This window comes from Acomys russatus, chromosome X, assembly GCF_903995435.1.
Source record: "Acomys russatus chromosome X, mAcoRus1.1, whole genome shotgun sequence".
In the NCBI taxonomy this organism is placed as follows: domain Eukaryota; kingdom Metazoa; phylum Chordata; class Mammalia; order Rodentia; family Muridae; genus Acomys; species Acomys russatus.
Genome location: NC_067169.1, coordinates 1446585 through 1465053, shown reverse-complemented (window position 1 = coordinate 1465053; position 18469 = coordinate 1446585). Strand labels below are relative to the sequence as shown.

General features: G+C 42.0%; 1 protein-coding gene across 12 annotated transcripts in view; it reads left to right on the top strand.

The window, feature by feature from the left end:
- Sh3kbp1 (SH3 domain containing kinase binding protein 1) overlaps window positions 1-18469 on the top strand; it is a 351985-nt gene that overhangs the window by 118558 nt on the left and 214958 nt on the right. For all 12 annotated transcript variants that reach the window (XM_051141512.1, XM_051141508.1, XM_051141514.1 and 9 more), the window contains one exon: window positions 9514-9637. In XM_051141512.1, the coding sequence (XP_050997469.1) occupies window positions 9514-9637 (124 nt within the window). The remainder of the gene's footprint in view (window positions 1-9513; window positions 9638-18469) is intronic.

Here is an 18469-nt window from a genome sequence, read left to right as displayed (position 1 = left end):
GTATTTGTAGCCCTTCCATGTGAAAATAGCATGTCAAAAGTCATAGGCATTTAGATTTTTGATAGATAGTTGCTACACTGCTTCCCACAGAAGATTTGGTGATTTATATACCAAATTATGTTCTCATTGAAAAGTCTGAGAGGCTCTTCTTTTCTGTATTCTTGCCAACATGCTATTGTCACTTTTTTGCTTGGTGCCTATCAGATAGATAAAAATGTCTCATGTTACTAAAATTATGTCCATTCTTGTCTAGACTGTCAGCTTCTGGAGAGTTTTATACTTGCAGTTTCCCAAATCCCCAGTTCTTTGAGTGAATACTAGCTATATGCTAGGCACTGAGGTGCATGTTATGCAAAGAGAGGTAGCATCCTCGGAATGGCAAACTAGTGTGAAGACATGTGTAAACATTATTGTAATATAGTAGGTAGGTGCTACAATAGTAAGTGTGAGAAAATAACAAGAGCAGTAGTGAGTCCTCCTGGGCATCGAGCACTGTTTAGACATTGTTGACTGCATTACACTGTGATCTACAGTTCTCTTATGAGTGTAATTAAGCATCTTTTGATATGTTTGAGTCATTTGTCATCCCCATGAGCTGTTCTTTACTATTTTTGTTGGATTATTGATCTTTTTGCTACTATTTTGTAGAAGAAGTTCTCTTTATGTAACAGGTACTATGCACCAGTTTGCCTTTTTCCTTAGTTGATGAACTTTCTGGTTTTGGCTTTTGCTCTGTTGTGTTTACAATTTTCAACCCATTGCTTTGTGGCATCTGGATTCTGTGTCAGAGTATCAAATTGCCTTTCCTAGTTTGGGATTATAAAACTATTCACTTCATGTTATCTTTTAGTGCTTTGTTTTGTTTGGCTTGGTTTGGTTTGGTTTTTCTGAGACAGGGTTTCTCTGTGTAGCCCTGACGTCCTGGACTTACTTTATATAGACCAGGCTGTCCTCGAACTCAGAGAGATCCACCTGTCTCTGCCTCCTGAGTGCTGGGATTACAGGTGTGTGCCCCTGTACCTGGCTTCTTTTAGTGCTTTTAAGATGTGTTTTCAAGAATGAATAAATTCATGGTCAGAACTTGAAAGAAGAAAGAAGTATTACATGCTTAAAAAATGAGACATTTTATAAAGTTTCTTCCTCATATGACCTTGTTATCACTCTTAAGTAAAGCTTTGCATCTTGTAAGGTAAGACAGTGAGGATGCTTCAGTGAGTTTTGGTTATGTTTCAGTGGTGATGACATTCATCTCATGTTTTCTGAGGTTTGGAGATGAACCTAGCCATCTCTACCACCTGTGGATGGTTGCTATGCTCATAACACTATAGGTAATTGGCTATTAAGTTGACAGTTATGAATTAAGAGCCTTCTACAGCATGTCCAGACACCTGGTTGGTATTGACATTTAATACAGTGGTAATCACCCTATATGTGTGGCAGGGTGTAAGCAAATAGAAAGATACCTGTTGTCAAACAGGTAGTTGTGATGTACATTATGGAACCATGCTGTCTTCATGACACGAGAGTAGCCCTTTATAAGTTTGTCCAGTATCTAGTACTGTCTATGATTTGAATGCTGTTCATTCCCATCCTGCAGGTCAAGAAATGCTCTGATCTTGTCATTTTCCTGCCCAGGTTAATTCTTGGGAGATAATACTGTAAGGATATGATATTATAAACACCCAGTTGAAGATTGACATAGAAACATGACAGTAGATGTCCTGCTACATCAAAACTTCTTTCCTGTTAGCTTTAAGCTGAAAATGAAATTGGTACATTTATAATTACATGTCAAAGTACCTCTCTGACTGGTAGAATATTTTGTAAATATGAGAAAGCCGTTGTGGTATAAGACATCAACATGGTTTCATTATGTAATTTCTAGGGGAAAATGTTGAAATCTTTCTAACAAATACCAATGTACCTACCATCCTGTCATATCAAAAACACTCACCTTTTGTTATGTTTACTTATATATTGTGTCTACAGATATATATGCATGCCCATATATTTCTCTAATGAAACCTGTGTATGTTATGGTTTAATAGACTGCCCCCTTTCAAGTACACACACACACACACACACACACACACACACACACACACACACACGCGCGCGCGTTCTAATCCAGCTGAAACATTCTCTGTTCTACTGCTTTTACTCTCAGAGTTCTTGCTGTGTCTCCCCAGGGGTGCTGAAACAACCAGCATTTCATGAAGGAAGCCAGATGCAAGAAATGCCTTCTCTGCATGGTTCTCTGTAGTGGCAGGATGGCTGCTCCTCACATTTTGGTGTGGAGGAAAAAGCCAAGTGGTAGGGAGCAGGGTGCTATTTCTAGAATTCTCTCTCCATTGAAAGTTCTCTTGGTCAGTGCATTTGGTATAATGATTTGTTTTTGGTGATTTCCTTCTATCTCCATCCAGTGAGTAATTTTGAAAAGTGGTTTTCTACAAACTAGAGCAGTGTGTGTTGGGGGTGGGGCACATAGCTGTGATCCCACTTCCATGTCAGACTCAAAAGGAAGCTTTTCCTTCAGGAAGAAATACACAGAATTGAAGGCAGATGACCAATGATGCCTGTTTCCCTCATTATCTGTTAATTCTGAGCATTTGGGACCCTGCCCAATCCTGTGTATCCTTCCCATTCCAAAGGGAAGTCCCAGGACAAGCCTTCTGAACAGCTTAGTGGGATGCTGAGCTCCTAAGCTCCCCCTGGTGTCCATGGCACCAGTTTGCTCTGTTCGAATGTATTTACTGGTGACCAGAGAGAAGGAAATGTTGTAGGCTAGAAGGACAGCAGCTGGGGTGGAGAGTGAGGATCCATTCAGGGGATCATGTAAATAAGATGAGACATGTTTTGGCTCACCCACTCAATATGCTGCATCTGGCTTAGTGTGGCCATCCGTTACTGTAATGTGCATCTCAGAAAGCTTTGCACTTCCTGAGATGAGCATTAAAATATCCAAGTACTTACTTGTCTGTCATGTTTCTGGTCTTCTGCGACAAAATATTATTAGCATATTTAAAATTGAAGATTATCTTCTAGTTTGAGTATTCACGTTGTTCTTTTTAATAGAAATAACCTACAATAAAGTACAGAGGCTTTAGAAGGGCAGTTCAATGAATTGTTTAGTATTTATATGCCTGTATAACTCACTATCACCCAAACCAAATTAGTACCTTTCATCCTCCCAAAGGGGTGCTCTTGCCTCTCTCCTCTCTTTCTTCCCTACCCTGTGGGAACCTCCATGAAGGATACCACTGTTTTAAGATCTCTTACCAATGATTGGTTTTGTCTGTTGGTGTGCTGTAATGAAATTGTATGCTATGCAATATTTTATGTCTAGTTTCCTACACTCACCGTTATTGCTCTGAGGTTCATTTGTGGTATTATGTGGTGTGTGTGTGTGTGTGTGTGTGTGTGTGTGTGTGTGTGTGTGCATGTGGGTGGGGTATAGAGGAAGATGTTGGGTGTCCTGCTGTCTTAGTCCCTTGAGACAAGGTCTTTCACTGAATCTGGAGCTAGTCTGGTGACCAGCAAATCCCAGTAATTCTCCAGCCTACCAGACCCCTACCCTGGGCTTCTAGGCCCATGGCAGCCATACCCAGTTTTTACATTAGTGCTGAAGATTGTAACTCAGGCCCTCATGTTTTTACAATCCGTCCTTTTCTCCACCGAGCCACCTTCCCAGCCCCAGTGTAGTTTTTAAAATAGCACTTAGCTGTTTAATAATGATAGCAAATACTATTTTGTACAGTAGTCCCCAATCCATTAATTTTCCTCAGGATACCTCTGTGGTGACACGTTTAGCATTAGACATCTTTTTGCCAATGACAAAAGGGCTGCTTCGAGATTTGAAGCATGGCTCACAAGGTCACAGCCCTGCTCAGTGATGCCAGGACTGCTTCTAACTTTCCGGCTCAGAACGTTCATTCTCTTTGCTCATTGGGAAGCCCATGCGTTACTCTCTGTCGTGGATGGTAGAAAACACAATGAGAGGATGAAAAGGATGAGAAGGGGGAGAGCCCCCCCTCCCCCGCTGAATTTGCCTTTGGTTGGTTTTGGACTGCCTAGTGTTTTGGTTGAAGACTGAGCAAGTAATGCAAAGAGTCAAGCGAGTAACCCTGAGCACTTGAATATTGTGCCATGGATGCCAGAGGAGAACCGACTAGGCAGCCAGCCACATCCAGACACTTCCTCTTATTGGAAAGCAGACTATTCATTCTGGTTTCGCACCCAGTTGCATACAGATGATGTGTTGGCTCAGCAAGGTTGCTCTTTGCAGCCCCCTACACATGTCACAGAATTTCACTATATTCACATGGTTGGGGCTGTTTATCCTCTAAATATGGGTCAGCCATTTCAGCTTTGCACAGCCGAATGCCTATGGGAAATAGTGACAATCCAGGGAGTTCTGTGTTTCCTTCCCTTGGGTAGAACTCAGAGGAATAGCTCAAGCATCCTCACGCTGTTGCTGTATTGCTGATGGCCTTAGTTTTACTGCTTATGTCATATTCCCGTTGTCAAGGCACCAGATTTGGGGTGAAGAGAATCTGGGTTTCTTTTGCCACTTGAAGAGGTTTGCTGATCACCCCTATCTTATACACTGTGTCAGTGGTACTGTCATGGCTAATTTATATATGATGCCATATGTGTATAAATCTCCACAAGCCTTTGTAGCTTACAGTTCTGCACCACAGTATAGCCTCTACCTCAGAGATAGTAGTGACTAGCATTTTAACAAGTGGGCTTAATTACCACGAAGCTGAGACTGAGGATGGGGGGCTATGAACACCCAGGCTGGGGGAAATCCAGAGTCCTGCAAACTTGGCTCAGAACCTCTGTGAGCTCCAGGTGTGGCTGCTCCATCTGGCAGGCAGGAGGTGCTTTAGTGCCAAATGCACCCCCCTTTGCAGGAAGGAGTTCTTTCATGTGCATGATAAAGGGACTTGGTAGATTTGAGTCTAGATAATCTTGGGTTTATGGGTAGAGGTACAGTGAATCCTTTCAACATGCAGAGCAGCTTTGTTCATTTCAGGAGCCTCAGGCAGAATGCTTCAAGTGCCTTCCCTATAGTCATGGCACTGACTCTTTGGGGGAGGTCAGAGGTGTCAGAGCAGATCTGGCTGTTGTCCATGGATGGTTCTGCTTCTTTGTACGTTTGTGCTTTGGTCTCTCTTTTTTTTTAAAGAGCATCCTGATAGGCAACTGTGATGCCAGAATTCAGTGCAGGTACAATATGGGCCAACTTGCATTTGCATAGTAATTGGTACCATGGGGGTAGCATGCATGCCAGGTGTTTCTCGCTAGAAGCAGTCATGGGTCCTTGCAGCTTACTGTGATTTTAAAAGTTTTGGAATGAAAAGTTAGGCCTGTGGTCTTTTGGAAGCAACTAGGGATTTCAGAAGGACGCCACATCAGACATTTGTTTGAGAAGTACCCCTGGTGGTATTGTGGAGACTCAAATGGATGGGGAGAAACTGGAGGTAGGTAGACCTGTAGTCAAGGTGGGGCTCAGAGAAACATGACTGAAAAGATGAGCTGAGCCCTGAGGCTAATCAGTTTGGGTTTCATTGCTGCTCATTTATTTCGTTTTCTGGGTGTATTTTTCTGTGACTGGGACTCATATACAGCTGAGACACTACTAACTAGGTAAAATTCCTCTAGTGGCCTTTGCCACATTGTGGACAGTCATATCAAATCTGTCATTTTAACTATTAGCATATAGCTGGTGGTGCTGATACCATCCACAATGCCATACAACAGTTAACACTGTTTTTTTTTTTTTTTTTTTAAATTTATGTGCATTGGTGTGAGGGTGTCAGATCTTGGAGATACAGACAGTTGTGAGCTGCCATGTGGTTGCTAGGAATTGAACCAGGGACCTTTGGAAGAGCAGACAGTGCTCTTAACCACTGAGCCAACTCTCCAGCCCTAGTTAACGCTGTTTTTAAAGCCACAAGCAAGAGCTCTGTGACTATTAAATAATAGCTCCCCATTTTCTTTCCCCTACTCCTAGGTAACCTCTAACATAGTTACTGAATTTGCCTATTTTAAAGATCTCATAGAAATAAATTATATATTTATCCTTTTGTGTCTGGCATATTTCACTTAGCATATTTTCTGTGCTCATCTGTGTTGCATCGTCTATCAGAAGTTCGTTTGAAAGGCTGAGTACTATTCCATTGTATAGATATACAATGGCCTGTTTATCCAGTTATCTGTTGATGGACCTTGAGTTTATTCCTTATTTTGGCTAGTATAAATAATGCTGTGGCATCTGCCTGCATCTCTGCTTTCGGTTCTTTTGAGTATATCCCTAATAGTAGAACTGCTGGGTCCTGTGCTAGTCTCTGTTTAACTTTGAGGAACTACTACACTATCGTCCACCATTTTACATTTTCATCAGCCTCCCTCCTCTGTCCCCCCTTCAATTCAAGACAGCTTGGTAATTTGAATGGCTATCTCATTGGAGATTTGATTTCCATTTCTCTAATGACAAGTGAGTGAGCGTTTTGTCATAAGCCTATTGGTCATTTGTACGTTTCCTTTGGAGAAATATCTAAGGCTTTTTATGTTTTATCTTTGCTTTCAAGACAATAGAGGAAGAATAGAGAGAAACAGAGAGAGGAAGTGGTCAAGCTAGACTAGGAGACTGGTTAGGTAGGGGACGAATGCTGACTTTTCCAGCCTGCGTAAATGGGACAGATAATTGGATGCCAAATAGGACAGCCCTCCTCCCACTATGAGACAGGTTGGTGGGAGGAAGGCTTTCCATGGGCTGCGCTGAGTCAAGGCATTGTTCAGGTGAGGAGCTTGTAGAATTCTCTGCCTTATCATGTACCCAGTTGTGTTTTGTTTTGTTTTTGAAAAAATGAGTTTCTCCCACCTAAGAAACAACTTAAGAACTTTAGTCAAATGCAAATAATCATGGGGGAATGGGGACAGGGATGCAAAGGAATGTGGTGTGTCTAGGCAGGCTTCTAGTTCTATATTTCTGTTCTACTAGCTTCTGATAGGTTGGTCCTTCACAGCCAGCCTGCTCTTGTTCTGCTGCCCTACAGCACTGGGACCTGTGTGCTCTTGAGAACCATAGCTTCTGAGACTTCTTCAACTGATCATTTTAGCATCACAACCTTCATTTTCCTTTTCACCTCATCCCAGATGTATGCTGTTAACAATGAGTGACAATGTTGCCACCATGGTCCACTGAATATCTTGGAATTACTCCATGGCAAAGTTGTTGGCAACCATTAGAGAAACAAGTGCATTTGGTGGCATGTTCTCTTCAAGAGCCATAGCCGGCTGGCAGCCATCATGTGCCTCAGACAGACAGTGTTTGCAGATTGTCCCCTGATGCCATCTGCCTGTGAGGCTACAGGAAACCCTAGCAACTGCTGTTGCAGCAGGTGCTAGGGGCTACTGAGGTGGGTGTCCCTACACACACACACACACACACACACACACACACACACACACACACACACACACACACCAGCAGCTTTGAGTGATATGCAGAAATACTCTTGTTGCTGTGGGGCTGAGCTTTGCCTCCTTAGGGCTCAGGGATGACAACTGAAACTCTCAGCCCAGCAGAGTGCCCTGGTAAGGCAGCAACAGAGGGTGAGGCTGTTGTGAAGGAAGCTACTGATTGGTTTAGGGGCAGAGGCAATGTTTTGACAAGCATTTGGGGATTTTTGTTTTGTTTTGCTTTGTTTTGTTTTTCTACCTCAGCCTTCTGACTCATTTTATAGAGAGGGCAGACCTCTGTTTCTTACTCTGCTGTTTTTAAAGCACACATGCCTTATCTGTGAGTCTTTCCTGCCATTCAGCGAGGCTTCAGATCTAGCTTCCTAAGCTTTGGTTTTGTACTAAATCAGTCTGATCATGGGCTCCCACAAGCATAGAAATGACTTGCTGGCTTTGGAAGAAGGCTTGTATAGGCTTGGATTTGTGTGACTTACTTAGTATCACTTTGGGCCATTAATGATCTGGCAAAGAATTATCTAAGTTATTAAAGCAATATAAAGTATAAGTTGAGTATCCCTTAGCCAAAGTACTTGGGACTAGAGCCGTTTCAATTTTAGGATTGGAGGGAGATCTTTGCATTTACCTGTAGGCTCATTTTTCTGGACCAATGTATTTTATTACCACTTATTAACTGAGTGTAAGTCACTTAGAACCTGACTAACCAGAGCAATAGGAAATGAGGGTTAAGGAACACAACAACAAAACCGTAAGGATATCAGTTCCAAGTAATGATTCTCCTGGCGTAATCAGCAGGATTTATTCTGCTGGAACCTGGAGTAACCAGAACTCGGAACCTCAGCAGGAGCCCAGAGCCCTAAAGCCTTCCCTCTAGCAGTTCTCTGTAGGAGCACCTGGAAGTGGAACAATGAACAACCAAAACTATCCCAAGTCTCCCAAGGCCCCGCCTCCACTTTTGGGCTCATTTATATATCTCCTTCCAGAGTCTGTTCATGCATCTTTTCATCTGGCAACAATCAAGCTCCCGCATGAGGTGGTTTGTCTTCTAGTGGATTAACATCACCTGTTCTGACAAGACCGTTCCCCATCCCACACTTGGGATCATAACAAAAACAAGCACACTTATTCATTGAGCCATTGCCTCAGTCCCAAGATCCAGATCATTAAAATTGCATCGATTGATTGATTGATTATATGGAGGTCAGAGGACAACTTTCTGGGATTGATGCTCTCCTTTCACCTTACCTGTCCTAAGAATTGAACTCAGGTAATTGAACACATTTCTTTACCCACCGAGCCAGCTTTTAAATGAAGGTCAGCAGACAATTACAATAAAAGGTCAGATGTTTCAGGCCTCCTCTCTGTAATATCTCCTCAACTTTGGAATTCGAACATCAAACCAGCCATACAAAATACACATGAATGCATTTGTAGTCTAATGGAATTCTATTTACAAGCAGAGTGGTGGGCTGGAGTTGGCTGACCTAAAACGATAGTCATTATTTTTGTCTGTCATTTAGTTCTTATCCTTCTTTTTCTTTATCAAGGGTTAAAAAGCTAGAGGAACTTGAGGACTACAAATGCATTTTAAGTCATCTTTTGAGTTTATTAGAATTAGGAGCATAGTGTTGTGTTGTGGATGTAGTTTTGCTAAATTGAGAAGAATAGAAATCAGAGCTTTTGAAGTGGGATGTGTGTTGGGTTGAGGTTTGTCATACTTCAGGAAAGTAAAAGAAGACATACTACTGAGTTATATGGTAGTATTTACATTTGTCATTTTCTTGCTGTCCATGTGGAATGGCTCCAGTCATATACAGTAATCGTGCTCTACTAGGCATTATTCTACTTTATAGGACTGGGTGTTTCTTCAACAAATATAAGAAGGAAACTACACAAATTCAGATAGTGATATTTGTCAGCTGTCATATTGTGTTTATATGGCAATATTATGGTTTATTGCCAGAGTGATTAAGAAGCACTCCAAAACTGCAAACTATAAATACTTTCTTTTCTATGTGTTCACAGGAAATAAAGAAAGATATGAAGAAAGATCTTCTCTCCAACAAAGCTCCGGAGAAGCCCATGCATGATGTGTCCAGTGGCAACTCATTGCTTTCTTCTGAAACCATTTTAAGAACCAATAAGCGAGGTATGGTAAAGGGGGAGACTTTTCTCCCTGCACATGGGCACATCTGGAAACCCTTGTATTCATGATGTCAAACTGAGTAGTACTGAAAAGTTGAGGAGTTTATCTGGTTTTCAGTATAAATTTTGTACACACACACACACACACACACACACACACACACACACACACAGTAAAAAGAAGGTTTAACTTCAACCTTCATACCTATTTGTATGGATGAAAGGTGAGTCCAGAGAATAAGGTATAGACTAATCTGAGAGTGTTTGTCCATACTCTGCTTTGAGCATCTGTCTCTCTAACTGTTCAGCTCTCCAAACATTGACCCTGTCTCCCTGTGTTTATAAGGGATACAAAGACACAGCCTGTACATAATCTAACCCAGAAACCTTTGACAATCAGTTTTGTTTTTCCTCTGCCGAGAACTTCCGTCAATTTTAGGTACCAGCTTCTTAAAACTTCTTTGTTCACCACCTTCCTTAGTAATAACTGTTTTTTGAGTGACGTGGGAGAGATTCTAAGATTTCAGAGAGGACCCTACTCAGTTCTGGACTGTGGGCACACTTAGTACTGTTAACACTTCCTACCCTGGGTCAGTCGGGGCGGGGGCGGGGAGATACCCCCACAGTGAGCTGAGCATGGCCATAGGAGGTCAGACTTCAGCTGCCCTCTTTTCCTGGGTTTATTCCGTCCTTAAAAGGGAATTGAGAGCTGTTCAAAACCAGCAGGAAGAGATGTATTAGCAAAGGGTTCCATTAACAAGGGGAAAAAAAAGAGGCAAGTTTACATAACCATGGGGAAGAACAGCTAATCTTTCATAAAATTTAGACAGCAAGAGAATTTGTCCAATAAACTGCCCATTGATCCTCGTACTGGTAACATTGCCTTTGTGTCTCTCTTCCTTCCTGCCTCTTCGGCTGCCCTCTCCAGCTGCTCTGGGTTCCATTTCCTATTTTGAATTATTCACATGAAATATTGGCTAGAGGCCCAAGACGGTTAGCAACTATAGGGTTTTCTTTCTTTCCCTTCTTCTTCTTTTTACATCTCATTGTATCAAAGCTGGGGATTTCCTGTTTTAAGACTTTAGCTTATATTACTATAAAACTATAGTCTTCCCAAAGTTCCGTCTGCATTCTTTAAGCAAATTGTTTTTTTTTTTTTTTTTAAAAGACACGGTCTCACATATGTCTGGCTGGCCTTTAACTTATCCCAGGCTAGACTTGAACATGTAATCCTTTTGCCTTAACCCTCCAAATGCTGGTATAATACCATGCCTAGCCTGAGCTAGCATGCTCAACTCTCCATTCTCGCAATGAATTTCTCTAAGTCCAAAGGAGATTTTGACTATGAGGTTGTAATCCAGTGGTTCTGCTCAAGTCAGTGGGTCCAGCAATGCCAGCCCTGCTATTTTATAAAGTCAATAGACTTAACGTAATTAATTTCACAACAGAAAGAATTAATCAAGGGAAAGAATAAAGCTAATTATCTGCATGGGTTCATTGAAATTACCTGAGAACTTTAAGTCAACTAAAGAATAGAACTTTTCAGATAATTGTTTCTTTAGAACTGAAACTCTGGCCTTTGAGTTCCCCAAATGGAATCTCTTTTTCACAAGAAAAAAAAAAAATGAATTCTAAGTAGTGGTTTTCGTGATTTTTTTTTAAGCCTCCTATCTTAGGCCCACAGCTGGATTAAGAGCAGGCTTTTATTGTTGGGGCTTTTGTATGCTAAATGCTAGTAGCTATGAGATCTAATCAGGCAAAGGCATCCTTTAACTATGAAGCCCATAGCAGCCCATCTCAATTCTGTTCCAGGCTTCACACTGACCTACTGGGTCACCTGGGCCAAACATCAGTTCCCAGCTGAAGGGAAGCATTGTGCACCAGGATGGGTGCTGCTTGGTCCTCCCCCACCCAATCAAGACTAAGACTATTTAGCTCCTTCTTATAATAAACAGTGTGTGTGGTGGAAACTGATTGGCCCTGTCAAGCCAGATAAATAGTTCATTGTACTCATCTCAAAAGCAGCATTTCTTTCCCACCTAAAATCAATGAAACAAAACAAAACAACACACCCCTCCCCCTTAAAACAAAGATCTGAAACTAAATCTGCGGAAGGTCATTCTAGTTCCACCTAAACTTCTACGTTTTTCAAGTTTTTGGACTTAAGTTATTGAAGTCCACCCGTCCCTGTTTTATTTATTTTTTATTTTATTTTTATTTTATCAAGCTTTGCCCCTAAAACCTTTAGGATACTTTGGTCTGTCAGTATCTTTATAGCTATGACTAAGGGAGGAACTTGTTCATAGGGTTTGATAGTCTGATTTGGTTTGCTAATGTGGGATTTCTCTTCAGGTATATGAATCTACCTTGTAATCCCACCTTGGACCCTGTGAGAAGTTAGCAGGAAACACAGATGCCCTTCAACTTAGTAAAATATGAGAGGGCTCTTTTCTTTCTATGAGCCTTGGTGTTTGATTTAGGCCTGGAAGTGGATTAATGAAGAAAGAGTCCATTCTAGTCTGGTTCTGGCTGAATTTGAACCATGTCACTGGGACCAGAGCTGAAGAAGTTTATGCAGTTATAGGCAGCTGCTGCTACATTTGTGACTTGCCTCACTTTGTGGCAATTGTAGACAGACTGGTTTTAGTACCTGGCAATCTGGAATAAGCTTGCCTTCCCCTGAATAAGGGCAGAAGACCTTAGAGTCTAAAGGAAGTTCTTCCTAACCCTCAGAAAGGGGTAGGAGCACAGACCATGCGTTTTAGGACATCATTAAAGTCGATTGGGACATTTGCAGGTGATAAGGCTGATTTGTGGAGGGACAGGAATGACTCCTTGGCTTTATTGTTTGAGAGCAAGGAAGATGCAGCTGAGGTTCAGAGAGAAAGCCAGTCATCCCCACCGGCTTGGCAGTCATCAGCTGCCAACTTAGCCCAGATATGACTTCTTATTTTGTCAAATTTTTTCTGTCATCAAACCCATACAGAAGAAGGATGAGCCATCCTAAATTGGAACATAAATGGGGAAAGGGAATGGTTTTTTTTTTAATGCTCAAAACATGAGTTGATAAGCAAAATTGAACAAAATGGAAACTTTAACAAATATGTTCTTAAAGATGAACAGTTGGTTTTGTCCATCTGAATGCTCTTTTCTTCTTGAATTCAAACCAAAATAAAAAAAGAAAAACCATTTGGTTTCATCTGTAGAAGGAATTCCTGATCAATTTTCTCCATGTGACAGAGTACATATCCAAGCTGTGGTTCATACCTCACTGGCCTGAGTGAAGACCAGTTTTATGCTGGGGTTCTGGCTTCTATCATTAGCAGGCCCAATAGGGAAGTTGTGTTTTACAATCCCCCTCCTTGCTGCCTGTGATCCATGTTTTTAACTTTTGGTGAACACCAGTGAACACTCTATAGTGTGTGTTTATTACATGCCAACTGTGCACCCGATCCTGTGGCTGGGGCTTCTACAAAGACTAGAAAATCAGTAGGCACCCCTGCCCAGAAGCACTCTAGGTTGTGTACCACGTGGGAAACGGTGAGAAAGCACTGTCCATTTCCTATGTCTTTTTAAAGGACAAGATGGGGGTATATCTCTTATTTACTTTTGTCATTCTTAATGTGAAGCCATTCCGTGGGTTTCTGGTTGGCTTTATGTGTCCTTGTTTCTATTTCCAGTTTATCATGAATTCAGTGTTTGGTAAGTGTCTATTGTATTTTGTGCACTTCTTATTCTTTGCTATTACTACTGTTATTGTTATGCTTTCCTGATACAAAATGTATTTTTATAATCACCTTTTAAGCTGCTCTGCTACTTTAGCATCCGCCTTCTGAAATATAAACTGCTTCTTACCATCTTTATTTAAGGTTATGCATTTGCACTTTAGTACCCCTTCCAGAGATAAGTGCTAAACAACTTGACAGTTTGAAAGATGTTGTTGGTAACAGGTCTAGCTCTGATGCTGTAAGGTGAGATCATTTGTCTCACAGGAGATTCTAGTTAGGAAGGGGGTAGGGGGTTGCTCCCTGAACTGCTATGTGGGTCTGACTATAGAACGTTGCTCTGTGGATTCTGTTCTGGCACACTTAATCCTTCTGGCAGATGTGACTCAAAGCCTCCCTTAATGGAAGGACCAATAAATGCTCTGCCTCTGGTGACACACTGTTGCTTTAAACATCAGCATGGAAACCTTCAGAAGTCATTTTGCATGTGGATGGGTGATGTTTGCATGCCCTTCACATTAATATGGGCCTCACATTTGCCACACAGAAGTGCTCTCCATCTGAGACCACCACTTGTTGCTGTCCAAAGAATTTAGCTAATATGTAGCTTCTTTTCCTTCTTGTGTCAGCAGTGGTCATTCCAGTCCCCAAAACAGATCTGGCTAGGTGACCGCCCTGCCCTTTCAGCATTTTCATGAAATGGAAATGTATTGTTTTAAGACTTCCATTTCTTCCTCATTTATCTTAGCTGCCTGGGATAATACACTGATGAGAATTGTGGTGAGGGTGAGCACGTGCATACGTATGTGGATATGCACATGCTGCCATGGAAAGCACATCTTGGCTCAGAGGCTCAATGGCATGAAAAGATAATTTTTTGAGACAAGGTCTCCCTATGTAGCTAGCCCAGGCTTGCCTCAAATTCACTAGCCACCTGCATGCTTGAATTACAAGCAGGCCCCACCGTGCCTGGCTGGTGGTGTGGCTCTTGAAGGCTATAAGCTCTTTGTAGAAGATAATCTGTAAACAAGGGATACAAAAGTGTGTCCTTAATAAAGAAAATGTGAGTTCGGGATTTAGCTCATTGGTAGACTGCTTAAAGCTGGGCTCTGTCCTCAACTTTGAGGGGGTGGGGGGAAACACAAAACAAAAGTAGAAAAACTGATGATCAACTATTTAAGGCCTATGCAAAACCTAAGGTTTTGCTTGTAGAAACAAGGCTTTTTTTTTTTTTTTTTTTCTTTCAAATGTGAATTTCCCCCGTGGCTAACTAGGCATCTGAAAATGTGGCATTTTGGGTCAGACTTTCCATGGGCTATTTAAATCCCTTGTTGATTTTACCTGGAGAGCTGGCATTTGTTGGATGGCAGGAGAAGCATTAACAGAAGGCTTCATGTTACCACCACAGCTGAGCTTTCCCTGGCGGGGGGTGAGGGGGTGGGGGGGGGTGGGTGGCAGGGGGGGGGAATGAGAACTTGGAAGGGAGAGAGTAGGAAAGAGAGTCACTTCATAACATGTACACGCATGTATATCTGTATGCATCTATTGTCTTCTTCCAGAGGCCTTCATCCTGATACCTTTTAACTAATAGCCATAATTGTATTTCTGGGATGCTTTTATTAGGAGCTCATATTAGGTTGTTGCTGCCCTTGCTCATTAATCATTGAGTAGTACTGCCAGTCTGGCCTACGGATATGACTGGGTTAAGGAATAGAAAGAAACTCTGTGGAGGCTTGTTGCTTTTGCACATTGTCTGTGGTTTTTGTGTGTTTGTAAGTCATTGACAAAATTAGTATTTATTGGTATTGTTCATATATATGTATTATATGTATATATATTTAATCCTCATGTCCTGTCCCCAAAGCATTAACACTACATACAGTAACAAATACCCCACCACACTCATACTGGGTTTCCACCCAAGTCAGTCCCTAGAAGACACTTGACATGGGTTTGAAGTGGTGGCGCCACCTGGTGGTTTTCCTAGGAAACGTCTTCTCATGCTCACCTTTGAGGATGCCTTTGGCTCCCTGACTTAATGTTCTCATTTCATCCACAGTAGACCCATGGTTTCTTACAGTGTGCAAACATTCTCTTCAGCCCTCTGCTTTTTTTCCCTACAATTTGCTAATTGGACTCAGAATTTGGTTCATTTTCCTTGTTCTACCCGTGATGCCCCCACTATTCAGGATTCTCTTCAATTAGATTCGCTTCAATATAGATCCAGGTGGTAGTGATGCACACCTTATTCTCGGGAGGCAGAGGCAGGTGTGTCTCTGAGTTCAAGGCCATCCTGGTCTACAGAGTGAGTTCCAGGACAGCCAGGGCTACACAGAGAAACCTTGTCTCATAGATATATGACAGCTTCACACATGTATATAATGATCAGGATTCTTTTTTTTAAAAAAGGATTTATTTATTTATTATGTACAGTGTTCTGCCTGTATGTAAGCTGGCAGGCCAGAAGAGGGACCAGATCTTGTTATAGATGGTTGTGAGCCACCATGTGGTTGCTGGGAATTGAACTCGGTACCTCTGGAAGGATGGCCAGTGCTCTTGACCTCTGAGCCATCTGTCCAGCCCCTGAATAGGATTCTTGATAAATTTTGTTTGTTTCCTTTGTTTTGAAATAAGGTCTCACAGTGTATCCAAGCTGGCCTAGAATTCACCGTGCATCAGAGACTAGCTTTGAACTTATAACAGTCCTGTTCCCCAGCCTCCTGAGTGCTGGCATTACAGGCATGAGCTATCATACCCAGTTCTTGTTGATAACTATTAAAAAACAGAGACACCCATAGGCATGAGTTCAGGGTGTAGATTTTAATTTGGACAAAACAGACTCACGCTGAAATTCCTGTAGGTGAGCTTGAGTCTCCTCCTCATAGCTCCAAGTATTCTTAATTACTTCTTCACATCTTGTTGAAGCTGTGTTTCCTCCAAGGAGCAATCTTTTTTATTACTCGTGTTGTTTTCAGTTGCCAGCAGATGATGAAAGTAAAAGGCCAGCTGTATTTGCTGGCTTCGTGTTGGTTTGTAGATTCTTTGTGAAGTCTCTTCTTGCCTGGTTCGAATCATCCCAGCTCGGGATGTTGTGGACTATGATTATTTTGATAAGTAAAATTGTCTGCTCTTAAATCTCATGATTCTTTTTTTTTTTTTTTTTTTTTGTAGTTTTTGTTGATAAAATTGTTGATGTGCCTGATTTCGGCTGTACCTGTAGGCTAGTCTGGGAACTTAATCACCATTTATTTATAACTTAGTTCCTGCAGGAAAATACCTTTAGACTTCCCAACCCTCTGCAGAAAGCACAACAGACACATCTAACTTCTTGTTTAATTTTTCATATTTCTGGCAATGAAAGCCTTCACTTGGGAAAGTCAGAGTCCTTTGGCACAGCTAAAGTTTGCTCTTGTTGCAGCGGAGCTAACATTTCCTAATGATACAGAGTGCTGAACCTGACATCATCCAATCAGAGCTTCATGCTCTGAGGCGGGACCGACCGCCTTACATTAATTATAGTGTGCCATCATATAGAGGCCTTAGTTTTCCTCTACCTGAGTACTCAAGTGTATCTGAATAAGCTGTGTTAGGGCTAGAAATGTGACTCAGTCAGTGAAGTGCTTGCCACACAAGCCTGAGTACCAGAGTCTGGATCCCTAGCATCTAAGGAACACCAGGGCATGATACTATATGCCTGTGATTGCAGTGCTGGGCAGAAGGGTCCGTGGGGCTTGCTGGCCAGTCACTCTACAGGAATCAGTGAGTTCCAGGTTCAGTGTGAGATGCTGTCTCAACAAGCAAGATGGAACTAGGTATGGTGGCTCCTGCCTTCAAGCCTAGCACTCCTGAGGCAGAAGCAGGTGGATTTGTATTAGTTTGAAGCTCACTTGGTTCACATATTGGTTTCCAGGCCAGCCAGGGATAAATAGTAAGACCCTGTTTCGAACAAACAAGCAAACAAAGGTGGAGGGATGATAGAGGATAATACTTGATCTTGACCTCTAGCCTCCATATACATGTGCATACGCGTGCATGTATACCTGCATGAAACACAGAGGTGGGGGAAGGGAGAGAGAAGCTGTATTGTAAAATGTAGTTGCGACCTTACAAGAAGCATGGCCTATTCAGACAGAAACCAGCCTAGCGTTTCCAATGTGTGTTGTGTAGAGTTTCAATCCTAGGAAATGCTTCACAGGACAGGCATGAGATGAGACAGACATATAAGACAGGGAGGAAATTGCCTGTCTGATTCTATTTCAGCTGTAGTACTAACAACCTCTTAGGGACTGACAAACACATTAGCATATTCCATCCTCTCAGATGTCCCGTGGAAAGGAAACCTGCTTCTCTGTGAGCCCTAGCTAGGGCTCCATCCACTTTGAGCTATGCTGGGTTTCCACATGCAGGCCAAGGAGTTTGCTAAGCATCTCTAAACCAAGACCTGGGGAATTTGAGGCCAGAGTGGAGAAGAGAGAAGTGGCTGACACTTCTAAAGCTGGGAGCCATGAAACTGGAGTTCAGTGTCACTTGTTGGAGGACAGCTTCTGAAGGCGAAACTAGGAACTCAGTTTTGCAAATGACAAGCTGAAAGGAATCTCTTCCTAGTCCCTCAGTAATTTCTTGGGTGCTTTTTTTTTTTTCTGAGAATGTGTCCGTAAGTGGGACTTTGGAATGAAAATTGGATTGAGAAAAGCCTCATCTGAGCTTGCTCATTCCAATCTACCTAAGACTAGCATCAGCACCAAACTGAAAGACCAGGGTGCTTGGGTAATCATGCAGACCCTACACTAGCCATATATCTCATTGCCTTTCTACTTTGCCTCATTGGATGTACATGACAATGACTTTGCTTAGTCTCGGTATATTTGTGAAAGAAGCTGCCATTTTGAATTCAGGCAACAAATCCACATGTGACTCTATGAGGAAAGGCCACATAAGCTGCCTTTTAGAGTTCTGAAATCGTATAATTACTAAAAGGATGAAAGGTCATAGATGTAGAAACCTACATACTGATGTGTTAGGCAAGCGCATAGACTGTAGCTACCTAGGGGACCCTAAAGGATACCCCTTAGATCTGGAATACTGGCCTTTGTTAAGTTCTATATGGAGGC